The 17,433-nt window shown below is 41.7% G+C and overlaps 2 protein-coding genes across 2 annotated transcripts; both read right to left on the bottom strand.

Moving 5' to 3' along the window:
- Nucleotides 1-141: 141 nt before the first annotated feature.
- Nucleotides 142-7,793, bottom strand: upf3a (UPF3A regulator of nonsense mediated mRNA decay). Its single transcript, XM_070838170.1, has 10 exons — nt 7,653-7,793; nt 5,477-5,583; nt 5,276-5,382; nt 4,958-5,056; nt 4,754-4,864; nt 4,590-4,645; nt 4,347-4,505; nt 4,109-4,242; nt 3,257-3,557; nt 142-1,473 (listed from the first exon to the last, which is right to left on the bottom strand). Exons 1-10 carry the CDS (start codon nt 7,791-7,793, stop codon nt 1,285-1,287), a joined length of 1,404 nt encoding a protein of 467 aa, XP_070694271.1. The 3' UTR covers nt 142-1,284.
- A 1,993-nt stretch (nt 7,794-9,786) lies between these two features.
- cdc16 (cell division cycle 16 homolog (S. cerevisiae)) lies at nt 9,787-16,990 on the bottom strand. Its single transcript, XM_070837861.1, has 18 exons — nt 16,804-16,990; nt 16,561-16,615; nt 16,258-16,355; nt 16,066-16,104; nt 15,809-15,949; nt 14,889-15,048; nt 14,693-14,787; nt 14,176-14,309; nt 13,907-13,986; nt 13,759-13,808; nt 13,597-13,670; nt 13,364-13,489; nt 12,826-12,978; nt 12,550-12,613; nt 12,363-12,424; nt 11,425-11,560; nt 10,930-11,020; nt 9,787-10,570 (listed from the first exon to the last, which is right to left on the bottom strand). Exons 1-18 carry the CDS (start codon nt 16,849-16,851, stop codon nt 10,317-10,319), a joined length of 1,860 nt encoding a protein of 619 aa, XP_070693962.1. The 5' UTR covers nt 16,852-16,990; the 3' UTR covers nt 9,787-10,316.
- Nucleotides 16,991-17,433: the final 443 nt, after the last annotated feature.

Here is a 17,433-nt window from a genome sequence, read left to right as displayed (position 1 = left end):
AAAAACACAATCTAGGTTCTTTAGGTAGTTAACAGTAGAAGAGCTTTATTTTCTTACAACTTCAAAAAAAAAAAATTGAATGATACAAGAGGTATGATACATGAATGTTAGGTCATGTGCAGAAATAATATAAGGCTTCTTAAACAGATTGTTACTATTTCTTTATCAATTTCTGTTGCTTTTCTGTTACATTTAGTTGACAGAATCAATAGAAAAACATGCACACAGCATTGAAAATTCTTTTTTTTTTTCATTTATCTGTGTCATACTTTGCAACTTTACATTTTGCTTCTAGGAAATGCTTCATAGAAATGTAGAGACTATGTTCTTCTTGGCTCATGGGCGATCATACACAAAGCTTCATTCACAAAAAAATTCTCGTCTCTGTTGTATGACACCTTAGAATAAGTCAGACTAAATGTAAATGTAAATAAGACACATAAAAATGAGGAAAAAAGCGGTAAAACATTGTCCTCTTTATCAATAATATCTCTTCTCTTCTCTCATACGCTCACTTTCACACACAAAAATACACAAAGCATTTCCTCTGTTACATTTTCTACATCCATCGTTGTAAGTTCTACTTACATTATATTTTGCTTTAATAAAATCTATAGGATTATACAAAACATCCGAGTTCACTGGAGTCTACAAAGGCTTAGTAACAATATCTGTCGTGGAGGATGAGGTCATGGTTTCACCAGCAAATTGTTGATGGATACCAAACACGAGCTGCCTCTTACAGGGACACGCTTCAAAAACATGATCAAGAGCGTAAAGGAAGGACACCGGATTGCCTCATGGGACAAAGCTTTGATGAAATGGGAAACTAGCTAGCAAGGAGCTAAAAGACAGAAACATCAGTCTGTGCATTTGCACCAAAACAGTGCACGAAATATATCAAATAATTGAGAGAAATCGAGTTAATGGTTGTGCTATCATAACGGCAGCTCCTATTGCAGTATTTTTCACACGGTTTACTCCAAGGATTCAACCTAATGGTATACTTTGATAATTCTTTGAACAGTAAACAGTGAGACAGTTAAAATATTTAGTGTTTACTAAAAATATTCATGCTTCAGAAAAACAAAAACCTTGACAAACGTTCAAAGCTCTGAATTTTATTACCCCAAATGCAGACGAAAATTACTATAAGACTGTTTGCTTTTGAAGCGCCTTTATATTATTTTCAAAAGCTCAGTGATAACCAGTCAAGCCTGTCACCGTCAACTTAGGCTGAAAAGCTGAATAATTTATTTTTATTCTCTACAAACGTCAGGACTTTCACTGCTCCGCCTTGCTTTTCTCGAAGCCCTTCTCCAGCCCTGTTGCCATGGTGACGACCTCATAACAGTGGTCCGTCCCGGACTCGGGCGAGTGGCCCGCGGGGATGCAGTCGTAGCCTTTGCCCGCTGAGCTCATGCGTTTCCTGTTGCGTGCTCCTGGCTGGTAGAGCTGCATGGCTGGACGGTCCTGCAGGGAAACAAGAAAGCAGAGACATGGGAGAGACAAATAGCACACAATTTGAATAAACATGTTAATATATACATTTTTAATATTTTTCTTTACCCTGTTTATTCTTTCTATGAGCCATACAAGCCTGAAGTGAGTCCCATATTAAACAGGGCTGGCAGGTACAGAATACTTGTCACTTCACAGAGCATAAGTCATACATCACCACACCTTACTGTGTGTATAGACTTTCTACGAGGTCTCTGAGACACTCACAGGAAGGTATTAACCCTTCAGAGTCTAGGACCGCCACACGGCGTCAAAGTCACATGTCGCACGTTTGAAAACGTAAAGCTGTGACACAAGCACGCAGGTGCTCAATTCAAAGTTTTTGAATTTTGTCGATCGGCCTATTAAGACTAAAGTTATGAAGAGCCGAAGTCGCGCACTACAGCAGCTCTTCTACGAGTTAGAAGATGCTGAATCTGGGGAAGAACGTTCTGATTCTGAGGAAGACTCCTTTCAGAGGATGAAGAGGATGCTGCGCGTGAAGACGAACGAGAGGAGGTGTCCGCGCAGACCTCCGCTCCTCCAAAGATCCAACTAGTTCCTACTCGGATTTTGTGTTTCTTTTTGCACTTTTACATACAGTGTGTCCATATATTATGTCAAAATAAATAAATACTTGTAGAATCACATAGGTGAGGTTGTGCTGAAAAGAAAGACACAAAGAAAGGCAAGAAAAAGGGAAGCTTAATGGGAAACACAAAGGTAAAATGAAAAGTAGTAGAAAACGCTGTTTTACCCCAGACTGAAGGGTTAAACACCCTTCTTTTAGTTTGATTTATATTTCATGGATTTGTTTGACTGCTTAATGAATTCTTTATATTAGATCTCAGTGATGACAAAGGCCTGACGGAGCCCGAGGATGCCAGGATTATGGATGAATTCATTCTAGAGGCGGAAATCATGACTCGCTTTGCTGATTCGAGCCACTTTGTTCAGCTCAGTATGACCACCAGCAGATAAAACACATCACTGTTCATACAACCGCAATTTTCTGCTCTTATTCTTACAGCCAGTTCAGCAGGACTTTCCCAGTGTTGCTAGTCCAAGCTGTCCGGTGCAGTTCAGTAGAAGACTAGCCCACAAACACTGTGGATAAGGTTAATAGCTCAGCAGCCTCTTATGTATGTTATTCACAGCTACCGCATTTTCTTTGTAATAGGCTTTTGCCAAGGAAGTAACGTGCTATAAATCTCAGCTGAGTTAACAGTGGCGCTAGTGGCCACTAGTGAGCGTCTCACGTACGCCTGCTGTGCATGTGTTTGTGCGGTGGGAGGAAGCAGCACCTGGAGGAAGTAGAACTCCACACAGAAACACTGCAGCCAAGATCAATCAAACCTGGGCCTCTTTGCTGAGAAATGAAATGTCATGAAGATAAGTAAACTTTGTCTTACTTGCATGACATTTAAGAAATAAGCTCACTGGAGAAAGCTGACGTGGGTCGATAAATGAAGATAACACACCTTGTCTACATGCAATGGAAGGTTAAGGCAGGTTTTTAGTTATCTATCTGCTGTATCTTCAGTCGGTTATGTATGTAGGTGTGTAGTACAGCGGTGCAATCAAGAACAAAAGCAAAACACTGTCTCTGTGCTGGCTTCAAGACCTTCAATTCACAGCTCAAGGCGACAATTATCCTGACAGAGAACAACCAGAAACATCTGAAACACACTTACAAGTCTACATCATGAGAGACAGAGTAATTAGTTGTCACCTCCCCCCCCCATCTCATGCTCACCTTCTCGCTCACCTTGTTTCGGAGGCGCTCCTTCCTGTTACCCAGGTCGTCCCTGTCCTCCTTTCCCAGTTTGTCTCCACCGTCAGGACAGTAAGAGTAGCCATGATGGTGCCCTTCTTTCTTGGCTCGGTCCTGGCAGTAGCCCTTCCCCCATTTGGTTTCATCTTTGCGGCGCATGAACTTGTCAAACTCGTAGTGGTGTCGCTGTCGTTTCCTCTCTTCATCTTTCCCTCGGTGATCTTTGTCTCTCTGTCGCCGGCCGTGCTGCTCTCTCTGCTCCTTGTCGCTCTCAGGCAGACCTCTAGTGGTCAGAGTCGACATTACATGGACACCAGATTACACAGACATGGCTTTACGGTTATTATGGTAGATTCTCAGAGTTGTTTTCATGGGATCACTTTACAGTAACGAGCTTTTGTTTCTCACTTGAAAGACTGTTTCACCCATGTGTTCACCAAACAAGGTTTTAACAACAGTAAGCACATTAAACAGGAGAAGTGACAATCATTGAGTGATAACAGATGCCAACACTGCTATGTTTTGAATTTAAGTTTTGGGGTTGCCCCCTTTTTTTTTTCATTAGCATCAAGAATTGTAATAGCTGGTGGTTAGGAAGTTATGTGTGAGTGCTTCACCAATCCAATATTAAACTGAAGGGTCCTTTCAAGGCAATTAGGGTGCTTGATAAAATGTCATATAGATGAAGATACACTCACCAACAAGTTGCCCCAAAATGATCTACTATTAAAGTTACTATTGACTTGTTTAAACACCCCAAGTGGTATCAGTGTCTTATTAATGGCCATCTAACACGAGGCCCCCTGTAACAGAGACAAAGATCACAGTCCGTACTTTTCTTTGGGTTCCTTGGACTTCATTTGTCCTCCAGCTTTCTCCCATTTGCCTCTATCTGCCTCCCCGATGTCACTTTTGTCCTTCACTCGGTCCGAATCCACATCATCGTCCCTGTCACTCTTCTTCAGGAGCTGCAGACGGCGTGAGGAGCAACAGAAGCCATGATCATCAACATCACCCAGTGAACTAGAATGTACACGTCACTGTGACCGTGCTTCTTATCGTGATGGATTACCTTAATCTTGATGTCTTTATCAGACAATTTCTTCTGCTTTTCCGCCTCTTTTCGCTTGCGTCTCTCTTCTTCCCGCCGCTTTCTCTTTTCCTCCTCCCTCTGCCGTTTCTTTTCGAGCTCCCTTCTTCTCCTCTCCTCTCTCTTCTCCTCCCTTATTCTCTGTAACAAGAGAAAGCGGCACATTGGAAAAGATGTCTCACATTTTTTTTTTTTTATTGTCATTTCATTTTCTTCGTTTCTTACCTGTTTCTCAATTTTCTTATTTTTGATGTACTCCAACAGCGGCGTTGTCCGTTTGGCTGAAACCGCGAAATAGAAAAGAAGAAAGGAGGAGAGAAGTAAAGGGATGTCGAGTAATGTTTTAGGCTCTACTTATCCATTAATCATGTGTACATGTGGTAGTGTACCTATGAGCTCTCTGGTCTTGGCCTCTATCTCTCCCAGCAGAGTCTCGGGGTTGGCCATAGACTTCTCCTCATCGCAGGAGTAATTCTCCAAGAATCGCTTATATTCGGGGTCTGAGTGGGTTTCGGGGATGAAGATGAAAGTGAGTTCATGTACATTTAAGATGATATCATGTCTCCTCTACTTCTAATGATGGACTTCACTACCTTCTTCAATGCTTCCAGCTTTGGCATCTTTCTTTTTTAGCTTCTTCTTGGAAATTTTCTGGAAGGGGGCAAACTCCACCACTGCGGGATACTCCTGGCCTGAGCACATATCAAAATAAAAGGCAGCTCATCATTTAACAGACCGGCTATCGAACAGCAACAATGGAAACAAAAGCTGTAAAGCCACGTCTCTGTCCATAAAATTCAGCCTGTAGCTGTAATACAAACATACCTCTGTTTGTATTTAATATGGCAGAGGAGGCTGCACTGTGTGCTCATCATTATTGCCAGATGAGTTTAAACAAAATGAAGAAATACCCTTGTTGTCAATGAAGACATAGCCATCAAACCGGTCCCTAAACAGCAGGATATCTTCGGGGTTTTTAAAATTGATGTATGCTCTGGAGAACAGGTGGGGATAAAGACTGTGGAGAGAGAGAAAGAGACACCATTAACACCTCATGTATTTGGTATCATAAGCATTGTGTGAGTCGTTTGCTGACTGGTTGTCATGATTACCTTTGATCGGCTGGAAAGAACTCAAAATAGTCGTAGGATGGAAGCGGACTGAGCTGTTCCTCCAGCTGGTCCTTTGACAGGTTCGGTGGAAGCCTTCGAATCACCACCTGTGATCAGTCATTCACACATTATTTCTTCTATCCAGTGACTAATTGTTTCAGCACTAGTGTTTTTTGTTCATTTTTGAGTTGATAATTATGGATTTCTCCCAGAAAGGCAGGCTCAGGTTTGAACAGCTGTTTCCAGATCTGACAGAAAGACGTTGATGATACACTGAAACTCCTGAATCCCAAAAGTTGGGGCACATGGCACCATCAGACATTTGTTTGATCATTTTTACCTCAAATGAACCACTGATATGTCAGTTTATCACAGGGGACACTACTTTATGTCCTCTGTGGCTCTGAAGGTGCTTTATAAAGTTTGAAGAAATAACCCTGAGGTTTTCTTTGGATTTGGCTTCATCAGAAAAGCTACAAGACGACTGCATGTACCAGGCAGAGAGAGTTTGACCGAATGCACCATTGGGTTGCATCATGGGACGTGTAGGACGCAGCATGTTCACAGCCTCACACTTTACTTTGTGGAAGTTTAACTCTTAACTCCTTAAACCTCCCTGACCACCGGACAGGCCGGTCACTGCAAACTCATACTGTGCAGGCGCACGCTGGTCAAACCCTCAGAACTTGAATTATAATGGAGATCTCAAAGTTTCCAAACACACCAAATATTCCCGGCTGAGTTTGTGAGGAAGAGTGAGGAAGAGTGAGGAAGAGTGAGCAAAGTGATGCGCAAAACACAGAACATTTCTGTTTAATGGAACGGTGAAGCCATAAAATAAGAAGTAAAACTAAATATGAAGTACACAGATATGGGACTGTCTGACAAAGTAGTATGAGATGATTCTCTTTTCAACCTTAAAGACACTCAAGGGGACATTTATGTAATATTATATATATATACAAATATACACTACTCACAAAAAGTTAGGGATATTCGGTTTTCAGGTGAAATTTCAGGATGAACCTAAAATACATTCTAACCTTTCCAGGTGAACTTAATGTGACCTTCTCTAAACCTTTGAATGCACATGTCCAACTGTTCAGTGTTTCAGTACTTTCTGCACCAGCTGCTGTTCTCTAACAAGAAGCTTAACAGCAACATTCACAACAGGTTTGATCCCTGAATCCACCAATACATTTCCTGCTTCAGTTAGAATTGGTATTTAAACAGTCCTCCTCATCGTGCTGTTCACATTCTGACATCATGAGACCAAGACGACACCTAACAGTTGATCAGCAGCACCTCAACACTGGAGGCTTCAAACAGGAAGTCCTCAGACGGAGGTGTTCACTGAGCTTAGAGGGTCACAGAGTGTCATCAGGAGGTTGGAACAGTGATACAGAGACTGGAAGAGTCCCAGAAAGGAGAGGAGTGGACGTCCTTTGGCCACATCCCAATTTATTGAGACACTGAACATGTTTTGTTGTGGTATACCTACCACTGTTGGTAGATTTTCTTCAAATAAATTGTTTAAAATGAAGAAATTACCATTCCATGCTTCTACTTAAATGCCCTACTTTCATGATATAATATCACTGTAGCATTAACTTTTTACATTTTCCATATATTTCACCTGAAAGTCGAATATCCCTAACTTTTTGTGAGTAGTATATATATATATATATATATTTATATATATAAGCTCCTTTAATGCCTCACTTTAGGGTCTGGCTCCTGCAGATCTTATACAATGAAGTGTAATGAATAAAAATGAATGTTGTGCATCTATTAGATTCACATGCCTGCCAGGCAAATCTTTAACTACAGGGAGGGAGGGAGAGGGAGGGAGGGGGGGTGAGGATTTGGCAGCCTGACACAGGGATTACACAGTGTGGACACAGTGTTTCTCAGAGGACTTGCTGCATATGTCAGCGTTACATCCAGACAATGAACTGTAAATGTTCCCATCAGATGAAGCCAGAGGGGGAAGGAGAGGCCTGAGCTGGGGGACCAGGTTATGGCTGACAGGTTCTTCCCTCCGCCGTCGCTGTCCGCGGTGCTGAAACGCTCCCACCTCCCTCCATGCTTCCTCCTCCTCCTCCTCCTCCTCCTCCATGTCTGCTCTCCGCGCAGCGTAAACAATGCGACACAAACGCAGCGCTCGGCCACCCACCTTGGTGAAAACCTCCTTCTTCTCCTCTTTCTGCTTGGGGTTGCAGCCCGCGCTGTCCTGCTCTCTCGGGATGTCCCTGAACTGGATCTCCACGCCGCTCTTCTCCTTGCCGACGGTCGTTTGGTCCTTTTCAGACCTCATCTCTCTCCATCTCCCTCTCGCCCGTGTTAAGTCAGCGTGCACTCGCGATATCACGCGTAATCTCGCGAGGCTGTGGCCATGCATGGACCCCCCCCCCACCCCCCCAACTAATATCAAATCTTTTTCTAATGCAAGAAGCAATACCACAGTAAAAAGAATACTGTTACTAGTAACATCCATGAATTTAAAGTTATATTACAGAAAGATATAATAATAATAATAATAATAATAATAACAACAACAATACATCAGAATTTATTTGTTGATTACAGTTGTATTATTAAATCTGAACCTGCAAAGTAACTACAGTTATCCAATAAATGTAATGGAGTAAAGATTAGAGGACACAGTTTCCTCTAAAGAAGAATAAAGTAGCAGAAACATGGAAATACTACAGTGCTTGTGTGAAAATACATTCCACCATAGTTTACAACTCTCCTATCCAAGGGTTTATATGTCAGACAAACTGTGGTTAAGCAGTCCCGCAGCTCTCGGTGTCACCGTGCGGGTCCACGGTCGAGCTGCGGGGCTTCATGGCGCACTGGTCCGCGGAAGACGCGCTGCCTGCGGGGCTCCAGGATTCAGAGCAGGAGGACTGGCTCACCGAGCGTCCGTGGACATCCCGGCAGGGCACTGAGGAAAAACAAGATCCACACAACTAGCTTTTCCAGTGGGAGCATGAGGCGTTCAATGTCCTGAACACACACACACACACAGCAGATATGAAATCCTGAAATGATCGCAACTTCTTTGACCGGATCACTTCAGTGCGTAAAAGCCTGGTGGACTGCCTCACCACTTCACATGTAGGGGATTGGGCCGTGAACTCACCACTGAGGAAAGTTTGCCTGCCGTCGCTGGTCTGCGCGCACAGCCGAGGTCTCTCCGGTGTGGACACGGAGCTCTTCAGGCTGGGGACGAAGGTGGAGCAGGTGTCCAGGTCCCGGCAGACCTTGTCCTGGGTGTAAATGACGGCCGACTTAGAGGGAGTGCAGCCCATCTCTCCTGGAGGTGCTGCAGCCGCTCTCCATCGGGAGGAGAAAAAAAAAAAAAAAAGGGAAGAAAGGGAGAAATGCGGTGTGTGGCGGTGAGAGAAGGGGTGAGAGCAGCTGTGTGGTTTCACCTCCCTCCTCCCCCAAGAGAGGAGCTCCAGTCCCTTTCACACTTCTCACAGAGAGTAAGAGGGAGAAGCGTGATGTCTGATGTGGTTTGTGTTTGTTGTCTAGTTATTAAACGTTTGTATTGTATTTTATTTTCGAGAAACTCTAAACGCCAAGGGACTCGTCTAGTTCCTGGAAAAATATTCTGAAATAAAGAGAAATCAGATTCGAATTAAAAAGAAAAAAAACAAAAACAAGTTTGTCTCTGGAGAGGTTGGGATTAAATGGTAAATTCTGTTTTACACTGTTAAAACTTTGCAGGATAAGCAGGAACTGTTTCACTGCCTTAGGATGTGTTCAAAGTCACGGGTAATTACTTTACATCCACAGTTAAATGAGTTTTATATTCCCCAGAGATAAATGTATGTTGTAAGACAGTTGGGGCAACTTTACGTTTGGAAAACTAGTTTTAAACTACTTAATTGGGATTATTTTGCAATTTTGTAGTGTTTAGTTAAATTCTATAACTGCACACGTAAAAAGGCACGATAATTATTACTTACTTGAGTATTAAAAATAACACTTAATTTTGTCTTTGTTCAAATCATTGATTCAAATTCAACTTAGTGGCTGACAAGGACGTGTTTGTTTGTATGAAAGATTTCATGCTGCAACAGGTTTTAAATGAAAAGTAACTGATCCCTTTAGATACAACTATTCTAGAAAACCTTTCTAAATATGGAAAAATATTAAAAGATCTAAAAGATGAATTTTTTTCCAATGAGAGCATGTGCTAAATAAAAGGAGCGTACACACAACAGTAATATCATTGCAAAAACTTCATCTCTAGACAAAAAAAAGCAGATTTTTTTAAAAGATAAATGCATGGTTTATTGTAGGAATTACCGAGAATTGTTTTCACCAAAACTTTTTTGTTTTTAATCGACTCTTTATTCAAGGTGTAAATCCACAGGTAAAGCAACACGGAGGGTCCCGCCATAGGCAGCAATAAGTGATTAGTCTTTCAAATGTGATGCGAGGTGTGCGGCTGTGTTTGCTCTGTTCGGTCAAGTGTCAGAGGATCACATGTTCCCAGGGTCTTTAGCCTTAACGCAAGGCCCAACGCTAAACCAAGTACTCAACCCCTTAACCAAGGCACATGCTAATTCCCCTTTTAAAGTGCACTGTTGCTAAGTTAATGTGAAGTACAGCAGGTGCTGCATTTAATTCATCCACACTTGTATGTTCGTAATGGCGTGTTCTATGTTTTGTTACTTACGGAAACAACCATATCTAATGCACAAGAGGGAGAATCCACAGGAAACCTTTGGTGGAGCGTAGGTGGTACTTGTCCTTGGCTTGGATATATGTGTGCCTATGACAACCTGTTGCTGTGACAGTTCCGCCTCCCGACTCGGCGAGATCACGTGCTGGTGTCTGACAAGGTGTCTAACATCACATCGCTCTCATACATGTCGCACTCGAGGGTTAAAGAGAGCCGCAGGGGCGTCTCCAGCATCATCTTGTCCTGATTTGACAGCGGCGTTTCCAAGGACGTGATGCTGGTGTCTTCCAATCTTGGCGTGGCGAGAAGGTCGCCGGGCTCCGACGTGTTCAGCATCTTCATCAGCGCTGGGGTGTTCAAGCTGCCACGCACCTTGTCATTGATGTCTGTGCCTTAGTGGAAACAAATAACACATTATTTTCTGTGGTATCGAGACCACAGAGCTGGTCTCAGTATAATTTTACAGGTTTCAGATACTCGTTCTGTTGCCACTCCAAAAGTTTGGTTGTGGTACTCAGAGCAGTGACTTGTCAGTATAAAATAGTTCAAATAAAACACATATTCTACTGCATTCAGTGAAAAGTGTAAAAGGAAAATTAGACAAGGACCAAAAGGTATTAATACTATTACTACAGCTAAACTGACTGAATTCTTCAGTCTTATAAAAAGCTGAGAAATGAACGTTTTTTCCGTTATAATTTTTCAAAGATAAAAACAGCTGCTCCAACAGCGCAGCATAGCTGTATCCTACCTATGTAGGCGTCTGTGTCACCAATATACATCTCAATACAGTGGCCGAGCATCGTCACAGAGAATGTGTCGTCCCTTTTCAGTCCAAGTGCCTGCACAGACAGAAAGCAGCTTCAAGCATTCCTTAGAAAACACATTTGTAGGCAAACAGAAACATCTATCAACCAATCGCAGGTGATGTAACATACCCAAATGTGACCCCTCGTGTGTTAATTCCTGTACCAGCAAAACATCACAGCATTCTGTGTCTTTGTTTTCATTTCAACTTTGTACAGCTTGTAGTAGTAGTAGTATTTATCTAGCTTCTGTCTTACAGCTAATTGACCTTCAAAACTCTATGTTGTTCTCCTTTAAGAGAACATTTCATGTCATATCTGTTCTCGCACTCTGTGAGGAGGCCATCGAGCCTACTTTGTATAACTTTTGCTCAATTCGCATTCCCCAAGGTTTAGAAGTGACAAACAAAGCCCAAACAGGCCGAAGAAAAGCACTATACCGTATGAAAGTAGTCGATAGCACTCTCGAAGTCGCCCATGAGGCTGTGCACGTATCCTATGGCAGCGTAGGTGGAGGCGTGCTGGGGGATCAACACCAGGGCCTGGCGGTGGTACTCCAGAGCCTGGTCGTACTTTCTACAGAAAAAGAAAATCCATATGACTGAATGGAGGCATTGTGACTAAAAATATAAAATATTTTAGCTCCACTTTTGGTTTTTATCAATGACAATTTATAAGACAATTCCCCAACAGAGGACTGTGTTCAGTATGTAAATACTTAAGTTAGAATGGAGAAACATAAAAGTGGCAGCACAATATAATAAGACGTCTTTGTAACCAAACATTGTACAGTAACTATTACTACAACACTGACATATATGCTGATGCTTTGTCATGACACTCATCTTACTTTGATTATACCAATCAATCATGTTTGCCAAGATAAGTGAACAGAATATGACAAAAACGGGAACTGAAGAAGTCCATGGATGCATTGATGACGCACCGACCACCTACTCGAGTTATTCACTTTGTATGGAAGAAGCCCAGCTTCTACATAAAAACTATCCAGACCTTTCCAAACAACCACTTGTGCACATATTCTGCAGGCTCCTTGTATCCATTGAATGGCGGCTATGCATAAATAATGAAATGGTCTTTTCATGAATTCTCAATGAGGCCTCTACCTATGCTGAATGATCGCCACAGAGACAGGTGAAAGGTTAAAAAAAAAAAAAAAGACGGGGAGGGGACTGAACAAATTAGAGTGCACTAGAGTGCCAATCTTCTATATTTATCCATTCAGGATAAATGATGCCTCCCATACTTGCACAACACCGTGTGTTAACTCAAAGAAGACCATGAAAGAGCTGCAAGTCTAAGTCGCTCTCCTATTGGGCCCATTCGAGGTGCACAGTGAACTTGGTTCCGTACTTACTTCAATTTTCGACACACATGACCCAAGTTGTTCAACAAAGGCTCCCATTTGTCCACAGTGACCTTAAATGTAAAGGCAAATAACAAAAGGCGTGAATTCAATAGCTCTTACAGGGATCTTCATCTTTCCATGATGCTCATCGTCATCTCACATTTATACTTTTTCAATGACATGAATGAGCGGTTACCTCATTCCCTATGGCTTTGATCTTCTCCATTGCATCAAGGAACAACCTCTCTGCCGTCTTCCAGCTAAAAAAGTTGATGTGAAAAACATTGTTACAGCACATCTGATTAAATCAGATATTGACAGTGATATTTACAGGGTGTGTGTCTAATGTGTAATTGATTTCAGTTACTTATATGGCTGGAATATGGACAGTACATGTAGAGCAACGTCTGTATTGTGTTTTGTTACCTTTGTGAAACTCTAAGGCTTAGGTGTTACTGTGTGTTTGACTCACTCTCCATTTTGAAAGGCAACTACCGCCACCTCGTGTATGACAAATGGGTCCTCTGGAGCGATACTAAGAGCCTGGCTGAAGAAGCGTTCTGCCAGCTTGGAGTTGTTGGTCAGACCGTACTCCAGGCCGATGTAGAGCATGGGTAAGTGACACCTGGATGAGAGAGTGCAGAAGACATCAAGCAAGACCAGGCTCATCACTGACTTATATTTATTTCAACTGGTTTTAAAAGCCTTTAAAACGTAACATAGTTACAGTATATCTAAATATTGTACTTTATGTTTAACAAGCATTTACAATTGCAAGCAACAGTAGTAGTAGTTTCCCAAGTCCCTGCAGTTGGTAAGGCCCATATCTAAGCCTGCTTTCAAGTTGTTGCTCTGAAAACACAAGCGTGTTTGCTAAACTGCCAATGCAGCCACTCTTGAGAAGAAGCAGTAACATTTTCTTTTACTTTTTCTACTACTACTCCTCTACTGCTACATCAGGCTGAGAGAACGGCTTCATCTACAACTGGTGGACATTTTTGGGAACCTACCCTTTCATCAGCTGGGCAGCAGTGAAGTAGGCAGCCATGGCTTGGTCATGCTCACTCTCCACAGCGAATGAATGGCCATAAGCAATCCATGCAGGACCGTACGTCCTCTCCAGCGTGGTGGCTTTGCTACAGGAGATATACAATGCACAATAAGTATACTGAAATTAAATATAAACAGCCTGTAATGTGGCCTCCAACAGGGTCTACTTCCTTTTGAGCGTGCAAACACATACCTAAGGTATCGCCGAGCATGTTCGTTTTTATGGCCAACCATAAGATAGTAGCAGCCAACAGCAAACCAGGACACCTGATAAAACATTTTTATTTGGTTATCAAATGCTGGAAATGACGTAAGCAGGGTAACAGATTTGCAGTGATGTAGTTGAAACACTTACTGGGTTGTTGGGGTACAAGTCGACAAGTTTGTGCGAGAGGTAAAACAACTCTGTAGGGACATCAAAAAACACAACAAAGCTTAAAACCAGTTAACCATTATACTGATACATACTTTATGCCTGAACCAGTGGTTGATGTGCATCTTACCATTTGCTTTTCCAAGCTCCACCAGAGTTCCTATGTGGACTGGTAGACAGTTGGCATGGAAGGGGTCTTTGACCATCACCCTAAATACAAAAACAAAGCTACATTAAATTGTCCTGCATCTTATTCTGACATTATCCAGCATATTTCATCCATTACGACTGAAATGTCACATCCTAATTTTTCATTCACCGAGTAATGAGAGTAATTCAACTGATTCAACACACAGAAATTAACATCAGAAAAGTGAGAGAAAACCTGAGGACACCTACATTGACGTGAGTTTGTAGCACATCTTGAAATCACAGTTATAATAATGTCTCTCAGCAAGAGACACCACTACATCCAAGTTGTCCTGAAGACCGTTGACCATCTCCGGCACCACCAAATCACTGGGCTTGTTATACTGCAGTGGGAAGGAGAGAGAGTGTGTGTGTGTGTTTGTTTGTTGATGCATGTGTGAAGCAAGAAGAGGCAGAGAAAGGAGATAGATGAAGAGGGGTTAGGACAAAAACAGACCAGAATATCCATAATATGCATTTGCATCTAAATTAATATTAATATTAATGTGCGGACTGACTCAAAACTGCAGGTAACATGTCATTCTGTGCAACAATGTGGCTCAATTATATGCTTTAATCTTATTTAATTTTTGGACAACAATGAGTTAATGGCGCAGATGAATAAGCTATTTCAGGCTTTGACTGCAAAGACAATACTAGTTGGTAAGATTAATTCAGCCATATTGGTTAAGACCTGATTTAAAAAGTGAATGCAAAGCCCTCCTACCTTCTTTAACTTATTCTCAAATAGAAAGTGTAACAGCTCCTCCTCTTCCTCAGTACACTGTTGACTCAGAGGCAGTGAGTCAAGGAAGTCCTTCTCTATTAAAACAAAATCGACAACATACTTTCACACATACTGCCGTTTTACAAGTCATTGAAATGGTAATAAAAAGCACATCATCGCCACAGATCAGCCTCACCTTCCTGCGCAGTCAACATGTGGTGGGACGTTAAAAGGTCAAAGGCTTCAAAGCAGTACACATCCAGTTTCAAGGCCTCTTTGTAGCTGGAGGTGGCCAGCGGTCTGTTGTCCATGGCATCATAGATCTTACCCCGCAGGAGGCAGATGGAGCTGTTGACCTGAAATATTTCAGAGAGGGAATACGGAGAACAGAAAGCAGGCAGAGGTCAGAGTCTCTAGCAAGATTGTTATAGTTAACTAAACCTAAACTAAGAACTACAATGAGGCTTCAGAAAGAAATTTAAACTCACTGAAACAATATTGTGCAAAACAAAACGTACTAAAATAAAGTTCTTTCATTTTAATATTTGTCAATTCAGAACAATTCAAATTTGTCAACAGAACCAGCCTGAGGAGGCAATAATTGTTCTACTGCTTATAGAGACGGTGAACTTCTTACATTTACCCCTGACAAACACTCCCCTTTTTATCATTACAACAAAAACTAAAACCAACTATGAAACTAATAAAACCGAAACTAAAACTAAACATTTTTTAATAACAAACTAGCAAACACACTCTGGCAATTAAATGAAACTCAACTGAATTGAAAACAAAATGAAAATAAAGAAGTAATTCAGAACTTTAAAGACTGTGTCTGGTATATGTCCATAATATTTCTCATACCTTCATATAGTGTTTAAGTCAGTCCACAACATTAACAAGACCGAGCCTACTTTACGCCATATAAACAACTCTGTACTTAATGGCAGTATTAACAAGCACAGATGACCAAACTGGATGTGTTTGGGCAGGTCCTAAGCAACATTACAGAACAAAACTAAGTAATAACGTTAGATCACGCAACAGAAAATCTAACTGAAGCGCCCAATTCATTATTCAGTGTATTCCAATATTTCTGAGGCAGCTCAGACTCACAGAGGCGGGGGACAAGTCCCAATCCTTGGCTGACTCGGGCGTCCCTGTTTCCTCTTTCCCACTCCTGTCCAGCAGCTTCTTACTAGCTGGCTCCTCCGCATCCAGGATATCCAAGGCCTGCTGGAACTCTTTGGCAGCATACTAGAGAAAACAGTCCACAACAAACACTGTATATCTACAGCATGGACGGCATCTGGGAAATGTCTCTAGATTACATTATAATCTGAAGTTTATAATCATGTTTTCCAGTTACTTACATGGCACCTAGCAGCAAGATATTGACAAGCTCCGTACAACTGTGTGGAAGAAGACAAGCGTTGTTTAGGAATAACAATGAGGAGATTACTCTACTGATATTGTTGTGATTGGTGTCATTTTTCACTACAGGAAGCAGAAAACGCACACATTCATATTGTGTCTCGCACCTAAAAGTCATCACCAACACTTACCTTGTCGAGTTTTCGTGAACGAAGGGCATGTGAGGCTCTGTGGTACTGTGAGGTCAAGTAAAGGCACTGAGCTAGCCAGTAGATATCCTGGGGGTCCTCTGTTAAGTTATGGCACACAAACAGCAGCAATGTCATTGATGTCTGACAGAGCACCTGTGGAAAGCCTCTCCTGAGCTGTGATGGTACGTTTGAACGACAAACACCACAGCAGTACACTCCTAACATGCTAACATGTGTTTTGTAACTATAGCTGACATATTGTTAAATCCACTATCATGCTGGATAGTCTTAAACGGCACTCACCGTGAGAGAGGGATGCTATCTTGTCGGCCCAAAACAGAGCACTTTGATACTGTTGCTGTAAATACACAGAAAAAAACAGAGCAAAAGTCACTTAAATGTGTGTTTTTTGTTGCGGGTGACTAAAAAGCTTAAAGACAAACCTGGCAGGCAAACTGTGACGGTTTGTTGCCATTGACGCCTGATTTGCTCTCTAGCTAGCATTAAGCTAGCAGCAGAGAAACTCAGAGGAGTCATGGTTCCTACCTGGTCGATGTACTGCCTTACTCGCTTTCGAAGCCTGTCGAGATTCATTTTGATTTTTTTAGAGTTAAAGCTCTGACTATCAAAAGCATGTCATACCCAGAGACCGAGAAAATTAGCGTAACACACTGTGCAGAAAACAGTATGTTACGTGCTAGCTTGCTAGCTGCGTAAAATCAAATCCGCGGCTTCTTTCCTTTCTGCAACGGGTGTTCTGCAAAAATGTTCCGACGGGAAACTCGCAGTGGATAGACAGTTCCACATTAACTCGTCCTTTTCATTTGGGCTAAACGTCCAGCTGTAGAATAATATAAATGCTATACGTATGAAAACAATACATCCACATTTTTTTGATGCCTTTATTTATTCATTTATTATTTTATTTGTTGTTATCAAAGAAACAAATTGCAAAAAGTTACCATTCTGTATGTGAATATTACATCATCTACTTAAGTATTATGTTTATGAATGCATCATGTCTGTAAGTACATAGCCTATTCAAAGTACTACTGCTCTATTTTAAGATAATTAAGTACCAATGAACATATAAGTGCCACACATTATCTATACTGGAACAAACAGTCTCATTACTGTACAGAAAAACATGAAAAGGGCATTTTATCCCTCATGCAG

Source organism: Pempheris klunzingeri, chromosome 10 (assembly GCF_042242105.1).
Source record: "Pempheris klunzingeri isolate RE-2024b chromosome 10, fPemKlu1.hap1, whole genome shotgun sequence".
NCBI classification, from domain to species: Eukaryota; Metazoa; Chordata; class Actinopteri; order Acropomatiformes; family Pempheridae; genus Pempheris; species Pempheris klunzingeri.
This window is presented reverse-complemented; position numbering and strand designations above follow the sequence as displayed.

Bases quoted from the DNA above. Each gene is read 5' to 3' on its own strand.
- cdc16 (XM_070837861.1), bottom strand. From the start codon at position 16,851: ATGAATCTCGACAGGCTTCGAAAGCGAGTAAGGCAGTACATCGACCAG. The intron at 13,671-13,758 runs GTAAGTGTTTCA...ATGTTTTATCAG, and splicing joins ACTTGTACCCCAACAACCCA to GTGTCCTGGTTTGCTGTTGG. The intron at 12,425-12,549 runs GTAACCGCTCAT...TTTACATTTAAG, and splicing joins TCAAAGCCATAGGGAATGAG to GTCACTGTGGACAAATGGGA.
- upf3a (XM_070838170.1), bottom strand. From the start codon at position 7,793: ATGAGGTCTGAAAAGGACCAAACGACCGTCGGCAAGGAGAAGAGCGGC. The intron at 4,243-4,346 runs GTAATCCATCAC...CGCCGTCTGCAG, and splicing joins ATAAAGACATCAAGATTAAG to CTCCTGAAGAAGAGTGACAG. The intron at 3,558-4,108 runs GTACGGACTGTG...TCTGACCACTAG, and splicing joins TCCAAGGAACCCAAAGAAAA to AGGTCTGCCTGAGAGCGACA.